The sequence below is a fragment of the Hyaena hyaena genome, unplaced genomic scaffold (assembly GCF_003009895.1).
Source record: "Hyaena hyaena isolate Hyena2069 unplaced genomic scaffold, ASM300989v1 scaffold_20, whole genome shotgun sequence".
Taxonomy (NCBI): domain Eukaryota; kingdom Metazoa; phylum Chordata; class Mammalia; order Carnivora; family Hyaenidae; genus Hyaena; species Hyaena hyaena.
The window spans coordinates 632,701-652,543 of record NW_024080652.1 but is presented as its reverse complement, the minus strand read 5'-3'; the positions used below and the strand labels follow the sequence as shown (position 1 = coordinate 652,543).

The 19,843-nt window shown below is 58.5% G+C and overlaps 1 protein-coding gene across 3 annotated transcripts; it reads right to left on the bottom strand.

Moving 5' to 3' along the window:
* Nucleotides 1-185: 185 nt before the first annotated feature.
* On the bottom strand, nt 186-18,474 carry GET4 (guided entry of tail-anchored proteins factor 4). 3 transcript variants are annotated; one of them, XM_039226124.1, is made up of 9 exons: nt 18,234-18,474; nt 13,579-13,657; nt 13,186-13,267; nt 12,551-12,700; nt 6,966-7,104; nt 5,782-5,922; nt 4,960-5,035; nt 4,762-4,834; nt 186-459 (listed from the first exon to the last, which is right to left on the bottom strand). In XM_039226124.1, the coding sequence occupies exons 1-9, from the start codon at nt 18,383-18,385 to the stop codon at nt 374-376; spliced, it is 978 nt and encodes a 325-aa protein (XP_039082055.1). In that variant the 5' UTR covers nt 18,386-18,474; the 3' UTR covers nt 186-373. The 3 variants fall into 3 exon arrangements, with proteins under 3 accessions (XP_039082055.1, XP_039082056.1, XP_039082057.1); XM_039226125.1 differs by lacking the exon at nt 18,234-18,474 and adding an exon at nt 17,769-18,082; XM_039226126.1 differs by lacking the exon at nt 18,234-18,474 and adding an exon at nt 14,587-17,237.
* Nucleotides 18,475-19,843: the final 1,369 nt, after the last annotated feature.

Genomic DNA, 19,843 nt, shown 5'->3' with positions numbered 1-19,843 from the left:
AACCCCTTGCGAGGCCCATCCTGAGCAGCCGTGGCCTCGGGATTTGGCACAGAGCAGCCGCCCAGATGCTCACCGGGCCACCGCAGGACGTGCAGGCGGTGGCGGCCACCCCCCACACCACCTGTGACGGGGACGGGCCTCCGTCGAACACCGGACGGCCTCCCGAAGCAAACCAGACACAGAGGACAGGGAGAGGATGGTAGCGCGGCAAGGCCCGTGCTTTATTGTGGTCAGTCTGCAGGTGCAGCGCAGCCCAGCCGACACGGCCGAGGCGCAGCCCGGGGCGGGTGTGCAGACACCACCACGGCCGCCGTGGAACGGGAGCCCCTGGGTATGGGGGCTCGGGCGGCATCGTGTGGGCTGGCGGGCAGGGTCAGTCGAGCTCGATGGGGCTGCTGTCGTCCTGACTGTCCTCGCCCTCCTGCTCCGAGGCGCCCATGAGGCTGCTCAGAAGGTTCCCTGGAAGCAAACGCAGGCGCCATGAGGCACAGCGGCTCCGTGCGGCCGGCGCCCCCGCCTGGGGAACCCCACCTTCCATGGTGCTGCAGCCCCGACGGGAGGTGTGTGAGCCCCACCACACACCCCTGGGTACACGATGCCCGTGCTCGGGGCCTGCAGAGCCATCGGGAGACTGCAGTCATGGGACATCACCGTCTGCCCGACAGGAGGCCACAAATCACACACGGGTGGATAATCCAGAAACAGCTGGGATGCGTCAGAGACTCCAGGGCCACACGTGGAGGTGCTAATGGCTGTCGCCCCTGCACAGTCACCACGGACACCTTGCCTCTGTTCTCATTTCCTCCATGGAACTGCTGTCACCACAGGGTTGGGAGTTTACAGAGTCACCTTAGGCCAAGCCACCAGAACAACAAGAAAACAAGTGCAAATGTGAACAACGTTCTCCGGACGCACTCTGTCATGAACGTGCAGAATTGTCCACAATCTGTCGCTAGCTCAGGTCCAGCGAACACTCTAGCAGCGCCTTAGGGTGCTGGATGGCCCACCTCTGAGGTTCTGGCAGGAAACGAACAAGCACGAAGTTTCGGGATACGTGTGGCGAGGGGTGAGGCAGACACGCAGCCCCCAGGCCCGGCGTGGCTGCAGTGCATGGACACGCCTGGTGTGGGAAGGAAAGGGGGGTCTCCACTGCACACCTTCCCGGGACAAATCCAGACACAGACACGCACAATTTATAACTAGAAAGTCAAACTGTGTTCACTGGGAGACGGCTTTCCCATGTCTCAAAAACGGGAAGGCCTTCCCACGGTTTGGCCCACAGGCATCACAATGGCAAACGCCCCGCCAGCCCAACCCCGAGGGGCCCCCTGAGGCAGGTGCCATGGTCACGGATGTGGTGGGACGGCACCTGGGGCAGCCTCAGCTCCAGGGCGAGGTGCCGATGTACACTCAACCGGCCTGGCATGCTTACAGAGTCCAACTACGGCCTCTGTGGAGAACCACCACCGGCTCCACAGTAGTAACACACTGAGCCTCATAAAAGCCACTCTCAGATGAAGGACTACACTGGCCCCTGCCTTGGGGGAGGTCAAAGTTCGTGTGGGACACCAGTGAAGGCAACGGCACATGGGGGCTGAGGCCTGGGGCTGCCAGGCTACGCAGACGAGGGGAGGAGGCCTGGCCCCGAACAGCCGCCAAGACTAATCCATGAAGAAGCAGATGTGAACGGACCGGTGAACGAGTGAGGACGCTTGCGGATAGAGCAAAGCCTTGGCCGTGACCCCTCACTGGTGATTTCCACCCGACCCACTCCAGTCCTTCTCAAACTTTCCCTGAAACGCTGAGGAAAAGGAAGCGTTTCCTCACTCCTTCTAGGCGGTCAATGTAACCCCCACCAAAGGCAAAGATGCTTACATGATCACGAACTGACGTCCCTCATGAGCACGAACGCCCCGAGCAGAGTGCTGGCAGACAGATCGGGGTACACACAGCAGTACGATGCGCCCCGACTGGGTTCATGCCCAGACCATGGGGCTAGGTCCCCAGGAGTCCGGCAGGGTGACGAAGCCCGTCAGCAGAGGAGGAAACCCCCCCCCCCGCCACCGACCGTCCATCCCCACGGACTGAGAACGGCCCCTCCTAAACCTGACACAGTTGTAACAGCCAAAACAGAAGGAACAACCTCCACACGGTCCCTGCTGTCTCTGGAAACCCCATGCAGGGGTAGGGAAACGTAATGTGCAGGGGTGAGAGACTGAGAGTTTGTCCTCAAGCACAGACTTGTGAGGATGCCCTTACCACCTCCATTCTACACCATAGTGGAAATTCCCGCCAGAGCAACTGGGTGAGAGAGAGAAGGAAAAGGCACCCACGGTGGAAAGGAGGAAGCAAAATCGCGTTTGCACAGGACATGGGCTTCTGCAGAAAATGCCAAGGACCACATCAAACAGCTGCTGGAGCGAGTGGCTCCAGCAAAGTACCAGATAGAGTCGGCGCATGAAAATCAGCTGTGCTTCTCTATGCCAACGACAATCTGAAAGAGAAATTTTAACAATTCCATTCGCAATAGGATCCAAATGAATAAAATACTTGAGGAACTGGCTTTAACCAAGGAGCTGAAAGACGCATGAATGAAAATAACAACATGTTGGCGAAAGAAAGTCATGAATAAGTGGAAAAGCTGTCCGAAGTCCGTGGCTTGGAAGACGTGGTATGCTGTAAATACCAACACCACCCGACGCCATCTTCAGAATCGATAGTCTCAGTCAAAATCCCTATGACTTTTTTGCAAGATAAGAAAAACCCATCTTAAAATTCACATGGGATTGCCATGGACTCAAACAGCCAAACTACCTGGAGAAAGAACAAAACTGGAGGGCTCGTGTTCCCTGATGGCGAAATTTTGTACAAAATAATCAAAACAGTGTGTCATGGGCAGACACTCACACACAGGCCAGAAATAGGCCTGCGCACACAGGGTCAAACACATCCGAGTAGTGCAACAAGACCACGCACGGGAAGATCAGCCTCTCTGACAAGTGATGCCACCGCGCCAGACCCCTACCTCACATCACACACAACTAGCTCAAAACGGATCAAGGACCTACCCAGAACAGTAAAACCTTTAGAAGACACAGAGCAGAAGCTTCCCAGCACTGGAGCAGACGACGACTTTACAGGCACAGGCGATGGAGAGGAAACAAATGTGCTTGAAAACGTACAGCTCTGCAGCAGAGGGCACAGGCCAGAGAGAGAAGGCAGCGGGGTGTCGGGGGCATGGACGACTTTTAGGGCAGAAACTGCTCTGTACGATTCTCTTACGGTGGGTACATGGATCTAAACATACACCATCAAACATGGACCTGAATGTAAACCAGGACCTTTGGGTGACAGCCATGTGTGGGTGCAGGTGAATTTCAACAAGTCCCCACTCCGTCGGTGGATGCAGGTACGGGGAAGGGCTGTGAGGGGCACAGAGGGTAAACGGAAAATCTCTGTACCTTCCTTTTTATTTCTGTGAAACTAAAATACTTAAAAAACAAACCAGACTTAAGGGGCACCTGGGTGGCTCAGTCTATTGAGTGTCTGACTTCACTTTAGGTCATGATCTCACTCAAAGTCTGTCAGTTCGCGCCCCACATCAGGCTCTGTGCTGACAGCTCAGGGCCTGGAGCCTGCTTCAGATGCTGTCTCCCTCTCTCTGCCTCTCCCCTGCTCACACACTCTTTCTCAAAAATAAACACTAGAAAAATTTTTTTAAATAAAGTCTTAAAAACAAGGCAATCCACAAAACGGGAGAAAATATTTCTGAATCTTTGAATCTTATGTCTGATAAGGAATCAATACCTAATATAGAAAATTCGTCAACTTGATTCAAAAAGAAGCACAAGACCTGACCAGATATACAAACATACAATCCTCTAATAAGCACAAGAAAACACACTAAGCACCCAGATCAGCAGGGACCCCACACCTTGTACGACAGCCATAGAGACCAGGGCAAGGATGAGGAAAAACCAGGCCCCCGTGAGCACTGGTGGGACATGAAATGGGGCCGCCGCTGTGGGGGACAGTCTGGTGACAACTCCAAACTTGAATACAGACCTTCAATGGGACCTGGCAAGTCCAGTTCAGGGTGATTTACCCAAAGCACTGGGTGCAGGGACCCCAACACATATGGGCACCCTGTGTTCACAGCAGCGCGATTCATGCAGTCAACAGATGGAAGCCACCTGTGTGCCTCACAATGAAGGTGACACGATGCGCTCCATCCACCCACGAAATACTATTCGACGTGATCCAACATGGAGGACACTGTACACATCATGGTAAATGACACAGCCAGACACAGAAGGAGCCACTCACACAGTCCCGGGGTCGTCAGACTCACAGACACGCAAGGACACGCACTGGGACTCACTCACACAAGTTCTTGGGGTCAGACTCACAGAGTAGACAGTGGGACTAGGGCTGGGGGAGGGAGGGGTCCGTGTGTAATGGGACCCAGTCTCAGTGTGGGGAGACGGAACGTTCTGGAGATGGACAGTGGGAACGGCTGCACAGCAGCTTGACTGTGCTCAGTGCCCTGAGCTGCTCACTTGGAAGTGGTGAGAATGGGCAATTTTATGGTGTGTACTCTGCCAGAAAAACAAAGGACAAAACAAAAAGCCCACGAAGAGGGAGCCCTGGCCACTCAGCTGTGCGGGAATCCACCAGAGAGGACCGCCTCCCCCCCACCCCACCCCTGCCTTACCCAGCAGGTCCCCCACCCCATTCCCTCCCTGCCGTCCCCCACCTTACCCAACAGGCCCCCATACGAAGAAGTCTGCTTGGGCGGCACCCCGAAGAACAGCTGTCCTATCCGGTCCAGGTACTGCAGGAGGCAGAGAGCGGGCGCTCAGCGGGGCCGCGACATGCAGGGACACGCCCTCCCATCTGAACTGTCCCCAGGCTCCCCTTCTCCTCACCGGCCAGTGCCTGGCCCCATGCACCCCTCACCTCGTTGTACATTGGGTCCCGCCGGAGGGATGGCTGGTACTGTTCACACAGCACCGTGAACACGGTCAGCTTGCCCCTGAAACGACATGGGACCGTGGCACACAGAGTCCAGGGGACCCCGACGAGCAGAGCACACACACACCCGCACACGTGCACCCCTCCACTCGCCCCTCCACACACACATGCGCGCACCCCCTCACTCATCCCTCATACATGCACATGCGTATCCCTTCCACTCATGCACACCCTCCACACACATACACATGCACCCTTCCACTCACACCTCCACACACGCACCCCCGGGTCCACTCACGCACCCCCCCTCCACTCACCCCTCAACACGCACACACTTACCCCTTCCACTCACACCTCTACACCCATACACACGCACCCCCTCCACTTGCCCCTCTGCACACCCCCTCCACACCCGTACACCCGTACCCCTTCCACTCACGCCTCCACACATGCACCCCCTCCACTCACTCCTCCACACATGCACCCCCTCCACTCACCCCTCCACACCCGTACACGCACACCCTTTCCACTCACGCCTCCACACATGCACACGCGCACCCCCTCCACACGCACACGCGTACCCCTTCCACCCATCCACACACACACACACCCCATCCACACACGTACACTCATCCCTCCACACATGCACCCCCTGCATACACCCACTCTGCACATGCACACCCCCTCTACACGCACTCATCCCAACTGCACACGTGCACCCCCTAAACACACACGAACCCATCCCCTCCAACACGCATCCCTCACCCCACACATGGACATGCACCCTCACACATGTGCACAACTCACCCATCTACAGCCAGCAGCAGAAACCAGATGAAATTAAGCAAAGGTTGCACGAAGGGAGGACCGTTCTCGATGGACGGGTGTTTCTGTGTGTACGTCGTGAACACCACCGACGCGCTGCTTTTGTTCTTTAAACAGAGAAACCTGAAAGGAACAGGCCACCGAGGTGGGAAGAAGGGACTCACACAGATGCTCATGTGAACACTGGACCTGGGATGCGTATGGGGGCACGGAAAGCCGTCACCAACCAGTGCACCGGGGCCCTCGCCAGGCGGGGCCCCATGCTGAGATAAGCCGCCCCCGTCGCACACGGCCCCTTTCCATGTTTGCCATTTTCGGGCAAGGACGGGAGGCTTGGGAGGGTGACTGTGTCTGCAGCAGGTTCTCGAACTCAAGGCCGCCTGCACCCGGTAGGCATCTACCTGTGCGAGCTGTCAACCCAGGGCCGGGAGGCAGCGTGTGGGGTGGTGGGGCAGGCTCTGGCTTCCCCAATGTGGGGACATCTCTGTGGCTTCCCTGCAGGGGACCCCCTCGTCCCTTCTCAAGGTACAGACAAGGTTACTAGGCATTTTAGGCTCCACACATCACACACCACACTGCCGGACTCAGGGGCTCTAGTGTCGCCCAAACGTCTCTGTTCAGAGGGGCAGATGCCTACCAGGCTGCTGTGTGGCGGAGCAGGGAGCTCCGAGGTGCCGTTGAGTCCAGGGAGCACGCTTCGACCCTGTCCCATTCACGGGACGTGTCCCATTCCGACACCTGGCTGCCGAATCAGGGGTTTCTGCAGTGGGAACGCGGGCCCACCCTCCCCCCGGAGCTATGTGTGCCTGATGGTCCCGGGAAACCACCAGCAGGAGGCAGGGAGGAGACCTGACGGGAACAGGGGGCGCGCAGGCCGCAGCGGGAGGAGGGCGGGGGGGAACCCCCACACGAGGCGTCTGGGACCCATGCTTGCTCGTCCTGGGACAGCTTGTTGAACAGCACGTCCTCCCACGGCAGCAGCCCGATGCCCACAGAACCGAGGGAGAACGGGACACGGGGAGGACAGGAGGATGCGGCTCGGAACATGTGCCCTTCCACCCTCCAGACTCCAATCTTACACACGCACGGTGGGGACCAGAGTGCTAGCACGCGGTATCCCCCACCGGTTCACAGCAAGGATGCAGGGCGGCGTCTCGAGCACCTACTGTAGCACAGCCTGGGCCACGAACATGTCCACCTCGCTGCGGAAGCCCCTGGACGTGGAGTACTCCACCAGCATGTGCGCACAGCCCTCGCCGTCCGCCGAGTGCAGGAAGTGGTACCGGGACTCACAATAGTTCTGCTCTGCGGGGGGAACAGGACACCCGTTGAGTGCAGAGCGCGTTGCCCGCCTTCCCCACACCAGCCACGGCGGCCACCTCCCGGACATCACATTCTGCAAGTCCGATGCCCACGGTGGGAAGGCAGGCTTCGGGCTGACGTCCCCACACTGGCGTCCACATCAGCTGACGCGAGAGCACAGACTAACGCAGGACCCTGGGCTCATGCGATGGCAGTTCCATATGGTCCTTACGAACGAGACACAGACCCCTGGAACCCCACACACGAGTGCCGTGAATGTCAGAGTGGCAGCCAGAACCAGGTCAGGCCTGCCTGTCCCCCAGGCCACGTGAAGGCCCCTGATGTCCACACAGCCACACACCCTCTCCCTGTCTTCAGAGGCACACTCCACATTTGCTCTCCGTGTTTATCATCTGTCCTCTTGAGAAGCCCCCCACCAGTTGGGGAAGAATCCCTCCTGCACATCCCCACTATGATCCTGCCACTGCCAGTGGTGAGGACGTAGCTCAGCCCCACTGTGTCCCCGGGAAAGGGCCAGACTGTCCCCACTCAACATGGGGTCACCTGGGAGCCAGTCAGAAACATGGGATGTGGTCTCGGCCTTCTCGGCCCCTTCCCTGTGGCCACACCTGTCACCAGGGCATGAAGCTTTAGGGCTAACAGCACAAAAGGGGACTGGAAAGGGCCTTCCAGGGGATGTGTGCTGTCTGTTAAGCGCTCCTATTGCAGACTCTCCGGGAGTTTGAGTGGTGCGCTCGTTAACAAATTAGTGGAAAACCCAGCCTTCCCAATCCCGGCAAATGACTCAGATGTAACTGTGCGCCCTGGCTGCTGGCCTCACAACACTGATTCAACGCCCTCCCCTCCCACGGGGCACCTGGCAGTGCGTAGGCACTTTTGGCTGCCACAGCTGGGAGGTGGTGCTTCCAGGGTGCCTGGAATGTCCGCTGTGCGGAGGCACAGCCCCAGCCTAAACCAAGCCAGCTCCCCACACCCCAGCCCATTGCCCAGAGTGCACTGATCGCGGCCCTGTCCCGCTCACGAACCCCCGGTTCCCACACCTTTGCAGGGCGAAAGCGCCGGGCCCCAGCGGCCTGCCACCTTCTGGTGCGAACAGTTGCCCCTACGTGGCCATGACTGCCTTCCTGTTCTCGCCTGGCCCCCAGCGCCTGGCATGCCACCTCCAAGAGCTCAGAATGATTCCAGGGCCAGCATTTCTTTGCGAACGTGTGCTCTTTGTCTCCCTTCTCTCCCTCAGCCCATCAAAAACTAATCTTCTGGCTTTAGAGCATCCACAGAAGAAAAATTAGGCAGAACTACATCCAGATGTTCCATCCCAGCACAAGCCTCGCTCCCAGAACTGAACTGGACCCCGCACAGGAGCACCTCGGGGGTACCACGGGGTCGGTTCCAGATCAACCCACTGAAGTCAAGGTTCTGGTTTCCCAGGGCACAGAAAGCCGTGTTCACGCTGTACCGCAGACTGCTAAATGTGCTCTAGCTCTGTCTGAAAGCGAGGAACAGAATTTAAATAACAAATGCTGATGTCACCTGTGCCAGCAGCGGGCTGTCATCTCTCTGCCAGTGGAAGGTTCTCCTGGAGGCCTCTCCTGGAGGCCGCTGGCTGCTGACGGACCAGGGCGGTGGCTGCCGGAGGCTGGGTGGTTCTGGCAAGTTCTCAGAAGGAGACAGTGAAGTTTGCTGTGCTGATGGACTCTTTCCCGAAAGGTCTCTGTCACGTGCAATGCTGTCCGACAGCATTTTACCCCCAGGAGAACTTCCTTCATGCCTGGAGTCCAGCCCCTCAGACCTGCGGCTGCTTCATCAGCTCCTTCATGTGACGTTCTGAACCCTCTGCGATCATCTGAATCACCCGCACACGCCTCTACCGGGAGTGGCTTCCGGCTCCAGAAACCCTTTGCTGGCTCGCCTGGAAGGAGCCAAGCCTCATCGGGTATAGCGGGAGACAGAAGTGGTTCGGCCCCACTTGGGGTCCTGGTTCTCTTCCTGTCCCCCTACATCTGTACGGACTTGAACCCCGCGAGGTTGTCCCTGAGGGCTGGAATCGCCTTCTGTCAAACTCCTGTCGCTGTGGATATTCTGGCCTCTTCCTGTGACTCCTGTTTGACCTCAGTGGTGTCTCGAATGGTGAATCCTTTCCAGCAGGTTCTCGGAGGTCCTTTCCCATCAGAGGAATCTCCGTCTATGGCCGTGGCAGCCTTAGGAAACGTACTTGCCGAGCATGACTGGAAGATGGAAGCGACCCCTCAACCCCCGGGCTGCAGAGTGATGTTGTATGAGGCGTGAAAACCACACTTGTCTCGTTGCCCGTCTCCATTGGAGCTCCTGGGCCAGCAGGTGCACTGCATGCACACTGCTGTCATCCAGGCTTCGTCGTCCCCTTCCCAGAGGACAGCAGAGCAGAGGGCACTTGTTAGGGGCCTCGCATTCGGGAACGGTTGACGAGCACCCACCCCGCTTACGGTCACCGGCCACATCGGCCCCCGAAAGGAGGGTCAGCCTGTCTCTCAAGGCTTGGGAGCCGGGGACTGACTTCTCCTCGTTAACTACGCAAGTCCCAACGGTCCTTCTAAGACCTGTCATGGAGCATGGCTACTTTCATTAACGGTCTCAGCCAGACCTCCCGGACCATTTGCGGCAGCGTCTACACCGCAGAGCACTCTAACATCATGGAGATGGCCTCTGCCGGCTTCAGACTCTCCTCCTGTAGCTGCCTCCCCCGCCTCGGCCTCCATGGAATTGAGGGTAGTCGGGGCCTCGCTCTGGTTAGGCTGGGCTCACGGGGATACTGTGGCTGGTTCAGTCTTCTACCCCAACCACTAAAACAATACAGCTGATTCTTTCCCGTCTGATCCGTATGCTCACTGGGGAGCACTTCTAACTCCTTCTGGAGTGTGTCCTTTGTGCTGACCACCTGGCTAACTGTCCAGGGCGAGGGGCCCGGCTTCTGCCTACCTCGGCTCTGGACACGCCTTCCTCACTGAGCTCCACCATCTGTAGCTTGTGGTCTGAGGTCAGAGATGGGAAACCCTTCCTTTCGCTTGGACCCTAGAGGCGTCTGTAGGGTCATCACGTGGCCCAATTCCAGGGTGGCTGTGCCGCAGGAGGAGGGAGGTCCAAGGAAGGGGAGAGACGGGGGACGGGGTCGGGAGAGCGGCCAGAACACACACAGTTATCGATATTTGCCCTGACACGAACGCAGTTCCTGGCCCCCAAAACAATTACGATGGTGATGGCAAAGATCACGGTCACAGATCGCCGTAACAAATTACAAAGAAAAACCTTGTGGCATTGGATGGCTCAATTGGTTGAGCATCCAACTCTTGATTTCGGCTCAGGTCAGGATTCCAGGGGTATGGGAATGGGCTGAGCAGGGAGCTTGCTTGTAATTCTCTGTCTCCCTCCGCCCCTCTCCCCAACTCGTGCTCTAGCTCAAAAATAAAAAGATTAACATTAAAATAATAAGAAAATAAAAAGCTTGAAGTATTGTGAGAATGATGAAAACATGACAAAGACAGCAAGTGAGTGGACGCTGTTGGAAAAATGATGCCAATAAACTTGCTCAACACAGGACCACTGCCAACAACAATTTGCAGATGTTGTGCGCCCCAACACGAGGTGTGCCTGCATTAATGGGACGCCACACACATCAACACGTGCCAGCAGAGGCAAGCTGTGGATGGCCAGTCAGCGTGGCCACTGGGCAAGACAGGACGTGGGCTCTGTGCTCAGCTCACTGAGGGTCTGTGCCTCAGAGACTGTGTGTAATTGGCTGTATCCTGAATTTTAAAATCACACTTCTAAATATATATACCTCATAGCTGGCGCTTAACCAGAGAGATTCCTGAAAGACTTTTTTTAACGTTAATTTACATAACAGAAAATGAATGAGTGCATACGTCAGGGAGGGACGGAGAAGGGGAGAGAATCCCAAGCAGACTCTACAATGCCAGCACTGAGCCCAACGCGGGGCTCGATCCCACGAACCCTGGGACCATGACTTGAGCTGCATCCAAGAGTCAGACGCTCCACTGACTGAGCCGCCCGGACACGCCCAGCCAGATGCAGTATCATGTCCGTTTTCTGTCTGGCATCTCCCCACAGATCCTGCAAATAGACTGGGCAAAAGGGGCGCCAAATAAATGCTTTGCTGTAGGTGCTCCTGATGGTGGATCAGGCTGTCCATCTGCACGTGCACAACATGGTCCCTGGGAGATGAGGCGGGAGCAAATGGTGGGGGCCTCAGGGACTCCCCCACCCCCGCCAGGCCAATGAGCACAGACAGCCTCTTCCCCGAGGGGCTTCCGGGCACCGACACAGAACAAGACACAGGAGCAGCCAGAGGCATGCTGGGGCACACAGATGACAGATGGGACTGCACTGCCAGGGAAGGCTAGGGCCACCCAAGGGAGAAGCAAGGTGCCCCCAGGAAGTGCGGCAGAGGAGGTGCCCATGACGCCTCAGCCCCCACCCCTCCCAAGACGCTTCTTCTTGGCCCCGCTCTGGGTCAAAGCAGGGAAGGAATTCAGCCAGCCTCTCAGGAGAGCGACCTTGACTGTCTACACATCTGACCATTACCCTCTCAGCAGCCCTCTGGGGTGCGGGCAGGGCTGGCATACCAGCCACTGGGGGGATCTGAGGAGCCCCCCGCTTGCGGGTCACAGCAGGTAGGGACACACAGAGCAGTGAGCGCTGCTGCCCTGAGAAAAGAGGGGAAGGGTCTGTGTGCTCACAGCCGGGGACGAGGGCTAGGCTCGGCCACCACATGCGTGCCACTGGACAGAAGCGGAGCATGGGGAGCAGTCACAGCTGACTGCAGAGCTGCCTGCCTCCAGGAGGAGCTCGCTGACACACGTGTGACGTGGCGGAAGGATGCCTCCGCAGGAAGGAAGCTGGCTGGCCCTGTCCCCACCAAGGCACCTGCTCCCTGCCCAGGGGCGCCCGGTGACGACAGAGTCCCCGGGAAGGTGGACACCGTGTGAGTGAGCTGCCCACACAGTGCTGGCTTGCCCACACAGTGCTGGCTCAGGACGCAGCCATTCAAACCCTCCTGTGCAGGTCACCAAGCCAAGCATCTATCCCTGCACCTGAGCCCCAGACTCAGAGCTCAGGGTGCAAACCACACCCAGGAACTGCCCAGTCTTCCCTCGACTCCCCCTCGTCGTGGACTGAATGCTTAATCAGAGGCAGAGAGAAACACAAAGATGACGCAGCATGCGGTGCCATCAGAGCCCCGCCTGGGGAAGACATCCCAGGAAGGAAGCTGGGTGGGGGGGGTGCAGATAGGAAGGGCCAGATCCCTTCTCCTGGTTCCCCATGTCCCAGGAGTTCATCCACTGACAGCAGGCAACACCAGTAAAAGCCACAGGGACACAAACGGGCAGCTGTCCAGGGACCGCCCGCTGAGCGCTCCCCGCACCAGGCCTACCTTTCCATAGGGTGAGGGCCAGCAGCTGGTGCAGACGGGGGTGGCCCAGTTTCCCTGATCCTCCACTGGACCACTTCAGGGCTCGAGACACAAAGGCCACTCGCTCTGGGGAATTCGGGTCCATCAAACTGAAGAGCTTAGCCAGATTTTCTAAAACGACATGAACACAGACCCTTATCCAAGGAAACACACTACTGCTCAGTTCTCCACACGTCGCACCTTAGAGCTCACAAACAAGATTTCACCTCCAAAGCTGAGAAACGGTGTTTCGGTGTGTCCTCGTGCAACCCACCCGGGTCCCAGGGCCCCCCAGCTGACCTCTCGACTCAGCCTGTGTCCCAGGGCATGAGGGAGGACGGGCTATAGCAGGGAACTGGCCCACAGGAGGGGACACGGTGGGGTATAGAGGCCAGAAGCAGGCCCCCTCTGCCCCTCTGGCTGGGCAGCTCTGAAGGAGGACCTCCCTGCCACACATGTAGTGTGCGGTAGGCTGGTAAGCCAACGTCTGGGACAACAGGGAGGCCAGCGTCCATCAGAAAGAGAGAGAGAGATAGTGTGTGCGCGCGCGTATGTGTGTGCTGGGGTGTCACTACCCCACATGCACAGGTGCCTTGTGCACAGTGAGAAAGTCTCACCCAACAGGTCTGTGGCCACCTCGACTTCTGCCTTCTCCAGCGACTCCAGGACCAGCATGGACAAATCTGCAGCGCTGTTTTGCTACAAAACATAGAAGTGAATACGAATCATGGAAACAGCTCTGACTCGTTTTTAGAAGACTCGGCAAAGTCGGACAACTGCTCGGGTTTCCAGCAGGAAACGCATGGCAGGCGGACGCACAGAGCCCCCTCGGCGGGGCCACCTGGAGGCTGATCGCCGGCTGGCACAGCACCCTCACCGGGCATAAGCACACGTGCCCGGCCAGGGCCAGCGACAGGGATGGTCCACAGTCCTCCACCACGCCTCTCCCTGGACGCTCCTTTTCCAACCCACAGGCCCCAAGGAGAGTCGGGGACGGGCCCGCCGCGTACTTGGCCGTGGCTGAAGAACAGCAGGGCCCCCGAGCACATGAGCTCCCGCGCCTCCGTGTGCTTGCTCTGTGACATGTATCTGCAAGACAGAGAAAGAGCAAGGCCCCAGTTAGGTCCCGGCGCAGACACCCTCCAGTCTGACTCAGGCGCCCAGCCTAGCGGCTTAGAGAGTAAATTCTGAAAATACAACGTTTGCGTGGACACAGGAGCTCAATAAAGCAAACAATCTCGGCAGTCGCGCGCCAGCCTGTGTGTCCTGCCAGGAACAGAGTGGAGCTGTGCTGTTCCTGAGGCTGCTGCCTCACTGGGTGGTCACGGCACCTCGACCGCCATCCACTGCGTGCACAGAGTCCCTGCCATCAGCAACGCAGCCTTGGGGGACCGGCAGGCCCACACCCCACATCTGACAGCAGCGCAGGTGGGGGACCTTGACTGTGCCCAAGTGGGCCTGGAGCAGCTCAAGGGTTGCAGCAGAAAGAACCAGAAAAAGGCTGGATGACGTCCACCCCGGGCACAAGCCCTGCTCTGGTGGGAGGACCTGCCTGAGGGACAGGGTGACATAGTAGTGTCCACCGGAGAACCAAAGGTCAGAGCCACACTCGGGTCGGGACGGCGGGAGCTCCAGGAGGGAGATGCATCAGGGGAAAACCGACTTTCTCTGCGGTCCCCACTCCTCTACCCCACCACCCCACCCTGTCCTGCCTCGTTTTCTCATTTTGAACACATTTCTCAGTTTCCTGAACTGTAGAGAGATGAATGCACAGGGCGGCCAGAGCCTGGCAGGCAACGAAGCACAAACAACGGGATGAGGGTCCATCAGTGAGAGACGACATTCAGTGAAGCAGAGCTGAGCCCGAGAGAAAGTCAGCAGCAGTAGGAAGCTTCCCGAAGCCCAAAGCCTGCGCAGAGCTACTTCGTTGGCTGTGAGTTTATCTCCGTGATTATCAGAAAAGACAAAGAAACCATCAAGTCAGTGCCTCTTGGCCAAAACAAATCAGACAAAGATACCAAATGAGCAGCACGAGGTGCTCCTAAGGCAGGAAAATGGCAAACACAGAGGTCTGGGAGCCTGTCTGCAGCTCGCCCGGACCAACAGTTCAGGGGGCACCGTGAGTGCCTGGCTATTCAATTAACCAGAGGCATGGTCTTTTCTTCAACCAGGTTCCAAGACCAGAACCCCCAGGAGAACACAGCCCGCCCAGGTCAGCACAGAGAGGACCCATCAGCTCAGCGTGGGGTGGGGCCGGTGGCGAAGGACTGCTCATCACAGCCAGTCCTGCCAACAGCCGCCCTGCACACACGTGGGGCCAGCACTGCCATGGGCGGGCCCGGGAAGGAGAGTTTCCGACGCAGCAGCCCGTAGCCCCATGCTGCCACCGGCATGGACATTCTGAACTGCAGACACTTCTCAGTGACAATCCTGCCAGTGTGTCGCTGCTTATGCAAGATGGGACCGGGCTCCATACTCCTCCGTCTGACGAAGAGCAAGAGAGAAGTTCTAGGAACAGCTGATGACAAGAGAAACCCCCGGGCCCACAGGGCCTGCTTTCGAGCACTCGCGGCGTCCGGGGGAGTGGGCGACACAAGGGTTCCACAGTGCAGGGGACATCCCAGCACCTGACCAGCTTGGGGAGATGGCGTGTTTCAGATTAGGCAGAGCTGGGAAAATGGAAACAGTGAAAGGCAATCAGGAAAAAAACAAACGTGCTTCTTTGTGCAGAATCCAGGAGACAGGACGGGAGTCACTGTTGGGGTCCAAGGCCTCAGGGGGGCTGTGAAAACAGGCGGGGCCAGAACCCTCCGGCTCGGCACCGTCTCCACGCCTGAGCGTCAACACGTCACGCATGCACATGCCGCTGGGACGTGCACCCGGCTGGCACACCTGGCCTGGACGTGGCTCCCAGCAGCCACACCCACCTAGCACCGCCTCCGCGCTGTGGTCCCTGGGTTTTGCTCTTTCAGAAAACAAGCATGCAGAACCTAACAAAAATGTAATGCTACAGATAAAAGCCAGGGGTCAGACAGAGGCGGGTCAGGTGTCAGCTACCCAGCACCCCACACTGTGGCACTCAGGAGGGCTCAGCATGGCTGCAGGGTTACCCTGAGAATGCCACCCACCCCCCGGACCCCCAGCACAGCTGTTCCCTCTTTTAGGAAATGCTCCCTGTTTGCCTAGAGGTTGAAAAGAACCTGTTTTTTAAGTTTCTCTTTAAAAAATTCTCTTCATTTGACTTAAGAGGCAAAACAGCGACGCAAATCTCAGAACGGCCCCTGGGCAGGAAGACTGAAATCACGGGGACGCAGGCTGGCTGCAGAGGCACCCAGGGAGGTGACAGTGGAGGCACTGGGCCAAGGGGTCCTCTGGCGACCCGGCGAAGCGGCCATGGAAGCCACAGGGAGTGTGAAGAATGACTGAGTACCCAAAACACAACAGGCCTGGAAAACGCACTCCCTCCTTGTCCTGGAAGAGCTGTGAAGACACCAGGTGGCCATCCGCTGGCACCACAGCGGGTCAGAGCGTCCAGCGGATCCCCACGACGGCCCACGCCTGAGGGACGTGCACCAGGTAAGCATGACCCACAGGACTGCTCGATTCTGGGCCCCTGCGCCCTCAGCCGCCCTAAGGCACAACAATTAAAGGTGTAATTATCCAACGGATCTGACCCGGGACTGGCTAGCAGGCTGTGGCCCACCCCCACTACAGAGCACCACCCGGCGGAAGTGAATTAACGCCACAACGTGGTTAAGTCCTGATAAGGATGCTTCGTAAACACGAAAAGGGAGAAAAAGAGGATATGGTTCCCTTAGGTCACATTCTAGAAAATGCAAATTGGTCCACTGTGATGGTGGTGTGAGATCAGCAGCTGCGGGGGGGGAGGGGGGGGCGGGTGAGGGCTGCAGACAAAAAAACTCTGGCGGTGATGGATACTCCCAGTGTCCTGCCTGGTGACAGTTTCACGCGGGGACATGCCAAAACTCATCAGAGTGCACGTTTCACGTAAACACTTAGACACAAACATTTGTATTTCCTTACAGGAAGACCAAACCCGAAGAGAACTTGATGACCCTGACTTCCTCCAGAGCCACACGCCCAGAAGGGTTTCTAAACAGGTCTGTGTGGAGTGCACCCTGGCAGACGGGGCAGCTCCCAGCTATCTCCCTCAGGCCTTGTGGAAGGCCACAGAGGCCACCACTGACTTCGTCCCCAGGGAGGACAAGGGCAGATCATTTACTTTGCCCATCTCCCGAGAGGGGAAGGGACGCCCCAATGCCCCATGACGCAGCCAAGGCTGAGACAGGTTCAGCAAGATGTCGTGGGTCATCGGTCGCAGAGCAGACGTGAAATTCGAAGTAAGTCAAGGCTGGGCTGGGGGAGGGCATGCTTTCTGTCACCAACCCTGGCCACTCTGGGACACACTCCCTGTGCACAGACACTTGCCTCTTTATAGCTGTGACAACTCCTTCTTCACATGGCAGAAGTATCTCAAAACAAGAAACACTGTTTATTTTTGGGAAGATGCAGTTTTGCTGATTAATCACTGGGGAAATATTCACATACACACCCTGAGAATGGCAAGCACTGGGCACAGCCCCTGCCACGTGGACATCTGACCCCGAGGCTTAATGTCGCAAACTCCGATGTGTACTCACGGCTTTGGCTGACTTGTTGAAGAACAACCAACTCGCTCCTACCTGGTCCTTTAAGCCAAGAGACCACGCAGGGGGACGGGCAGTCCTGAGTACCTCCGAGTCCCCAAAACCTTGATCCAACTTGTTATTTAATTTAAAGAAAATACAATCATCTAGGCCGAAACGGTGAACAGGGCGGACTCTGGCAGTTGAGGGGGGGAAAAAAAGCACTTCACAGAACAGATTTAACCACCTAGAAAATGGTCTTTAAGGCATATCCGACTCGCAACGATCGGCCCCATAGTGTTCAGGCCCGAACCGTAGAGGAGAATAGGCAGAACTTAGCGGAATGTGTAAGAACCACCCAGAAATTACAGCAGCGGCCGTGTTACGGCACAACTACCGAACGAAAACGAACGCAGACCACGCGACCCCTGCCAAAACTCCAGGGCCGCACTGGAAAAGCTCATTTTGTCGAAAACAACCCGCAGCAGGCCGGCTTGCACGCGTGGTGAGCCCTGCGCGCCCCCGCGTCCCGCAGCCCGGCGCCTGGGACTCACCGCGGCGCCGGGGCCGCCGGCCCCGCAGGTGCAGCCCCAGCGCCGGGCTCACAGGCACGCTGGCCCAGCGCGCGGCTCAGGGGCCCCGGGGCAGAAGCACGCCTAACCCGGACGGCCGGGGGACGCAGACCCCGAGGCTCGGTCCCGGGGTTGCCGTGGCTGGGCGAGGCCCGCCCAGGGCCCCGAGAGTGGACATGTCGGACCAAGCTTGGGGCGGCCGGGCAGGGACAGGAGGAGGCCCGGCAGGCGAGGAGCCGGGTCGGGGCACGGGGGAGAGCCGAGCTCGGCGTCCTCAGTCCTCCGCCTCCCGGCAGCCTGCCTGCTCCGACCGCCGCGGCGACAGGCAGCGGCGCGGGCCAATGGGGGCGCGGGGCGGCGCGTCGCGGCCAATGGAAGGCGGCCGGGGGCGGGGCGCCAGGCTCGGCGGAAAGCCCTGGAAGGCGGCGGCCGCGGCGCAGCGGCTACCTGAAGAACAGGGTCCGGTACATCTGGTGCGCCTCATAGTAGTCACCCTTCTCAACGCTAGCGCGCAGCTTGCCCTCCACGCGCTGGACACCGCCGCGATTCCGGGCGCCGTTCCGGGCACTCTCCTGCTCGGCCATCGCCGCCGCCGCCATCGGGCCGGCGCTCCGCGAAGGGCTGACGCTGTCGCAGGCGCGGTCGGCAGCGCCTCTCGGCTTCCGTCCCGGCGGCCGTCCGACGCCCTCTACGGTGGCCCGCGAGGAGCCGCGCGCAGCTGGGAGGCGGGCACGCCGGCGGCGACCACGTGATCGCGGGGCGGGGCTGTGGAGCCTGCGGCGGGCGGCCACGTGACCGCTGGGCGGGGTCGCGCAGTCTGCGGTGGGCGGCCGCGGGGCGGGGCCGAGGCAGGCGCCCGCTGACACCACAATGGCGGCGGCACATGACGGCCGGGTACTTGGTCGCTGCGGCGCAGATACTGAGGCTGGGCGGCGTGGGGCTGGGGAGGGTGGCCTGAGGTGAAACAGCCACCAGTTCAGCAATCGTTGGGACGCAAAGATTCCTAAATAAGAGCTGTGTTTTCACGTTTTCGGCTGCGGGCCGCACAGGGGAGGTGAGGGTCCGATTTGATACGGGTTTGGGACCAAAGGAAGGTCGAAGTAGAGGTGACAAGTCATTGCTGAGGATGAGCAGTCGCCGGCTCACTTGGACGCGGAACCACCTGTTAATGCAGAGCTGCAAGTCTGGTGGGAGATGGGGACAAGTGCAGGACAGGGATGGGGACGGGACGGGGATGAGAACAGAGGATGTGTTCTGAGGACAGAGACAGGGAACGGGGACAGAGGTGGAGACTGTGGACAAGGATGGGGACAGTGGATGGGTTCTGGGGACAGGGACAAGGGAGGGACAAGGGGACGGGGACAGATGGTGGCTGTGAATGGGGATGAGGACAGTGGATGGGTTCTCGAGACAGGGACAGGATGGGGACAGAGATGGAGGCTGCGGACAGGGATGGAGACAGTGAATGGATTCTGGGGACAGGGACAGGGGAGGGTCAGGGAATGGGGACAGAGGTTGTGGCTGTGGATGGGGATGAGGACAGTAGATGGGTTCTGGCGACAGGGACTGGGGAGAGAGCACAACTTCATCCCCCCTAGGTCTCAGTGTCCACCAAGTCCAGACCCTCAAGGATCTTGATTGGAGCCCCTCCTGGTTTGTAACCCCTTGTTTGTATAGGGACAGCTCAACCAAAGGTCCATAGATGGCTAACGGGTAAGTCTTCCTCCCTCCATGCAAATGGGGGGGTGGGGGGAGAGCGGTTTTCTTTGCAGTTCAGTTCCTTTGTGATTGATCTCCACGGTATTTGTCACAATGGAAAAAAGGGCGGCAGGGAGGCACAGCCCCAAGAGTGGAGTCTGTCCTCATCTGTCCTGTGTAAACAACAGTGATACACACCCCTATTTTTGCTAGTGGGCATAGGTGTTTCCAGAAGGATAAAAACGGTGTGGGAACACTGGTTGCTCCTGAAAATCCAGAGTCAGGGAGACACAGGTGCAGCTTTCCCTCGGCTGTCCTGGCCTAAGGGCCCCTTCCAGGCAGAGGATGGCCTCAGGGCT

Coding starts and splice junctions, on each gene's coding strand:
- GET4 (XM_039226124.1), bottom strand. CDS start 18,385: ATGGCGGCGGCGGCGATGGCCGAGCAGGAGAGTGCCCGGAACGGCGCC. Junction 12,701..13,185: donor GGTGGCCACAGACCTGTTGG/GTGAGACTTTCT, acceptor ATGTCGTTTTAG/AAAATCTGGCTAAGCTCTTC. Junction 4,835..4,959: donor GGGACCCAATGTACAACGAG/GTGAGGGGTGCA, acceptor TGCCTCCTGCAG/TACCTGGACCGGATAGGACA.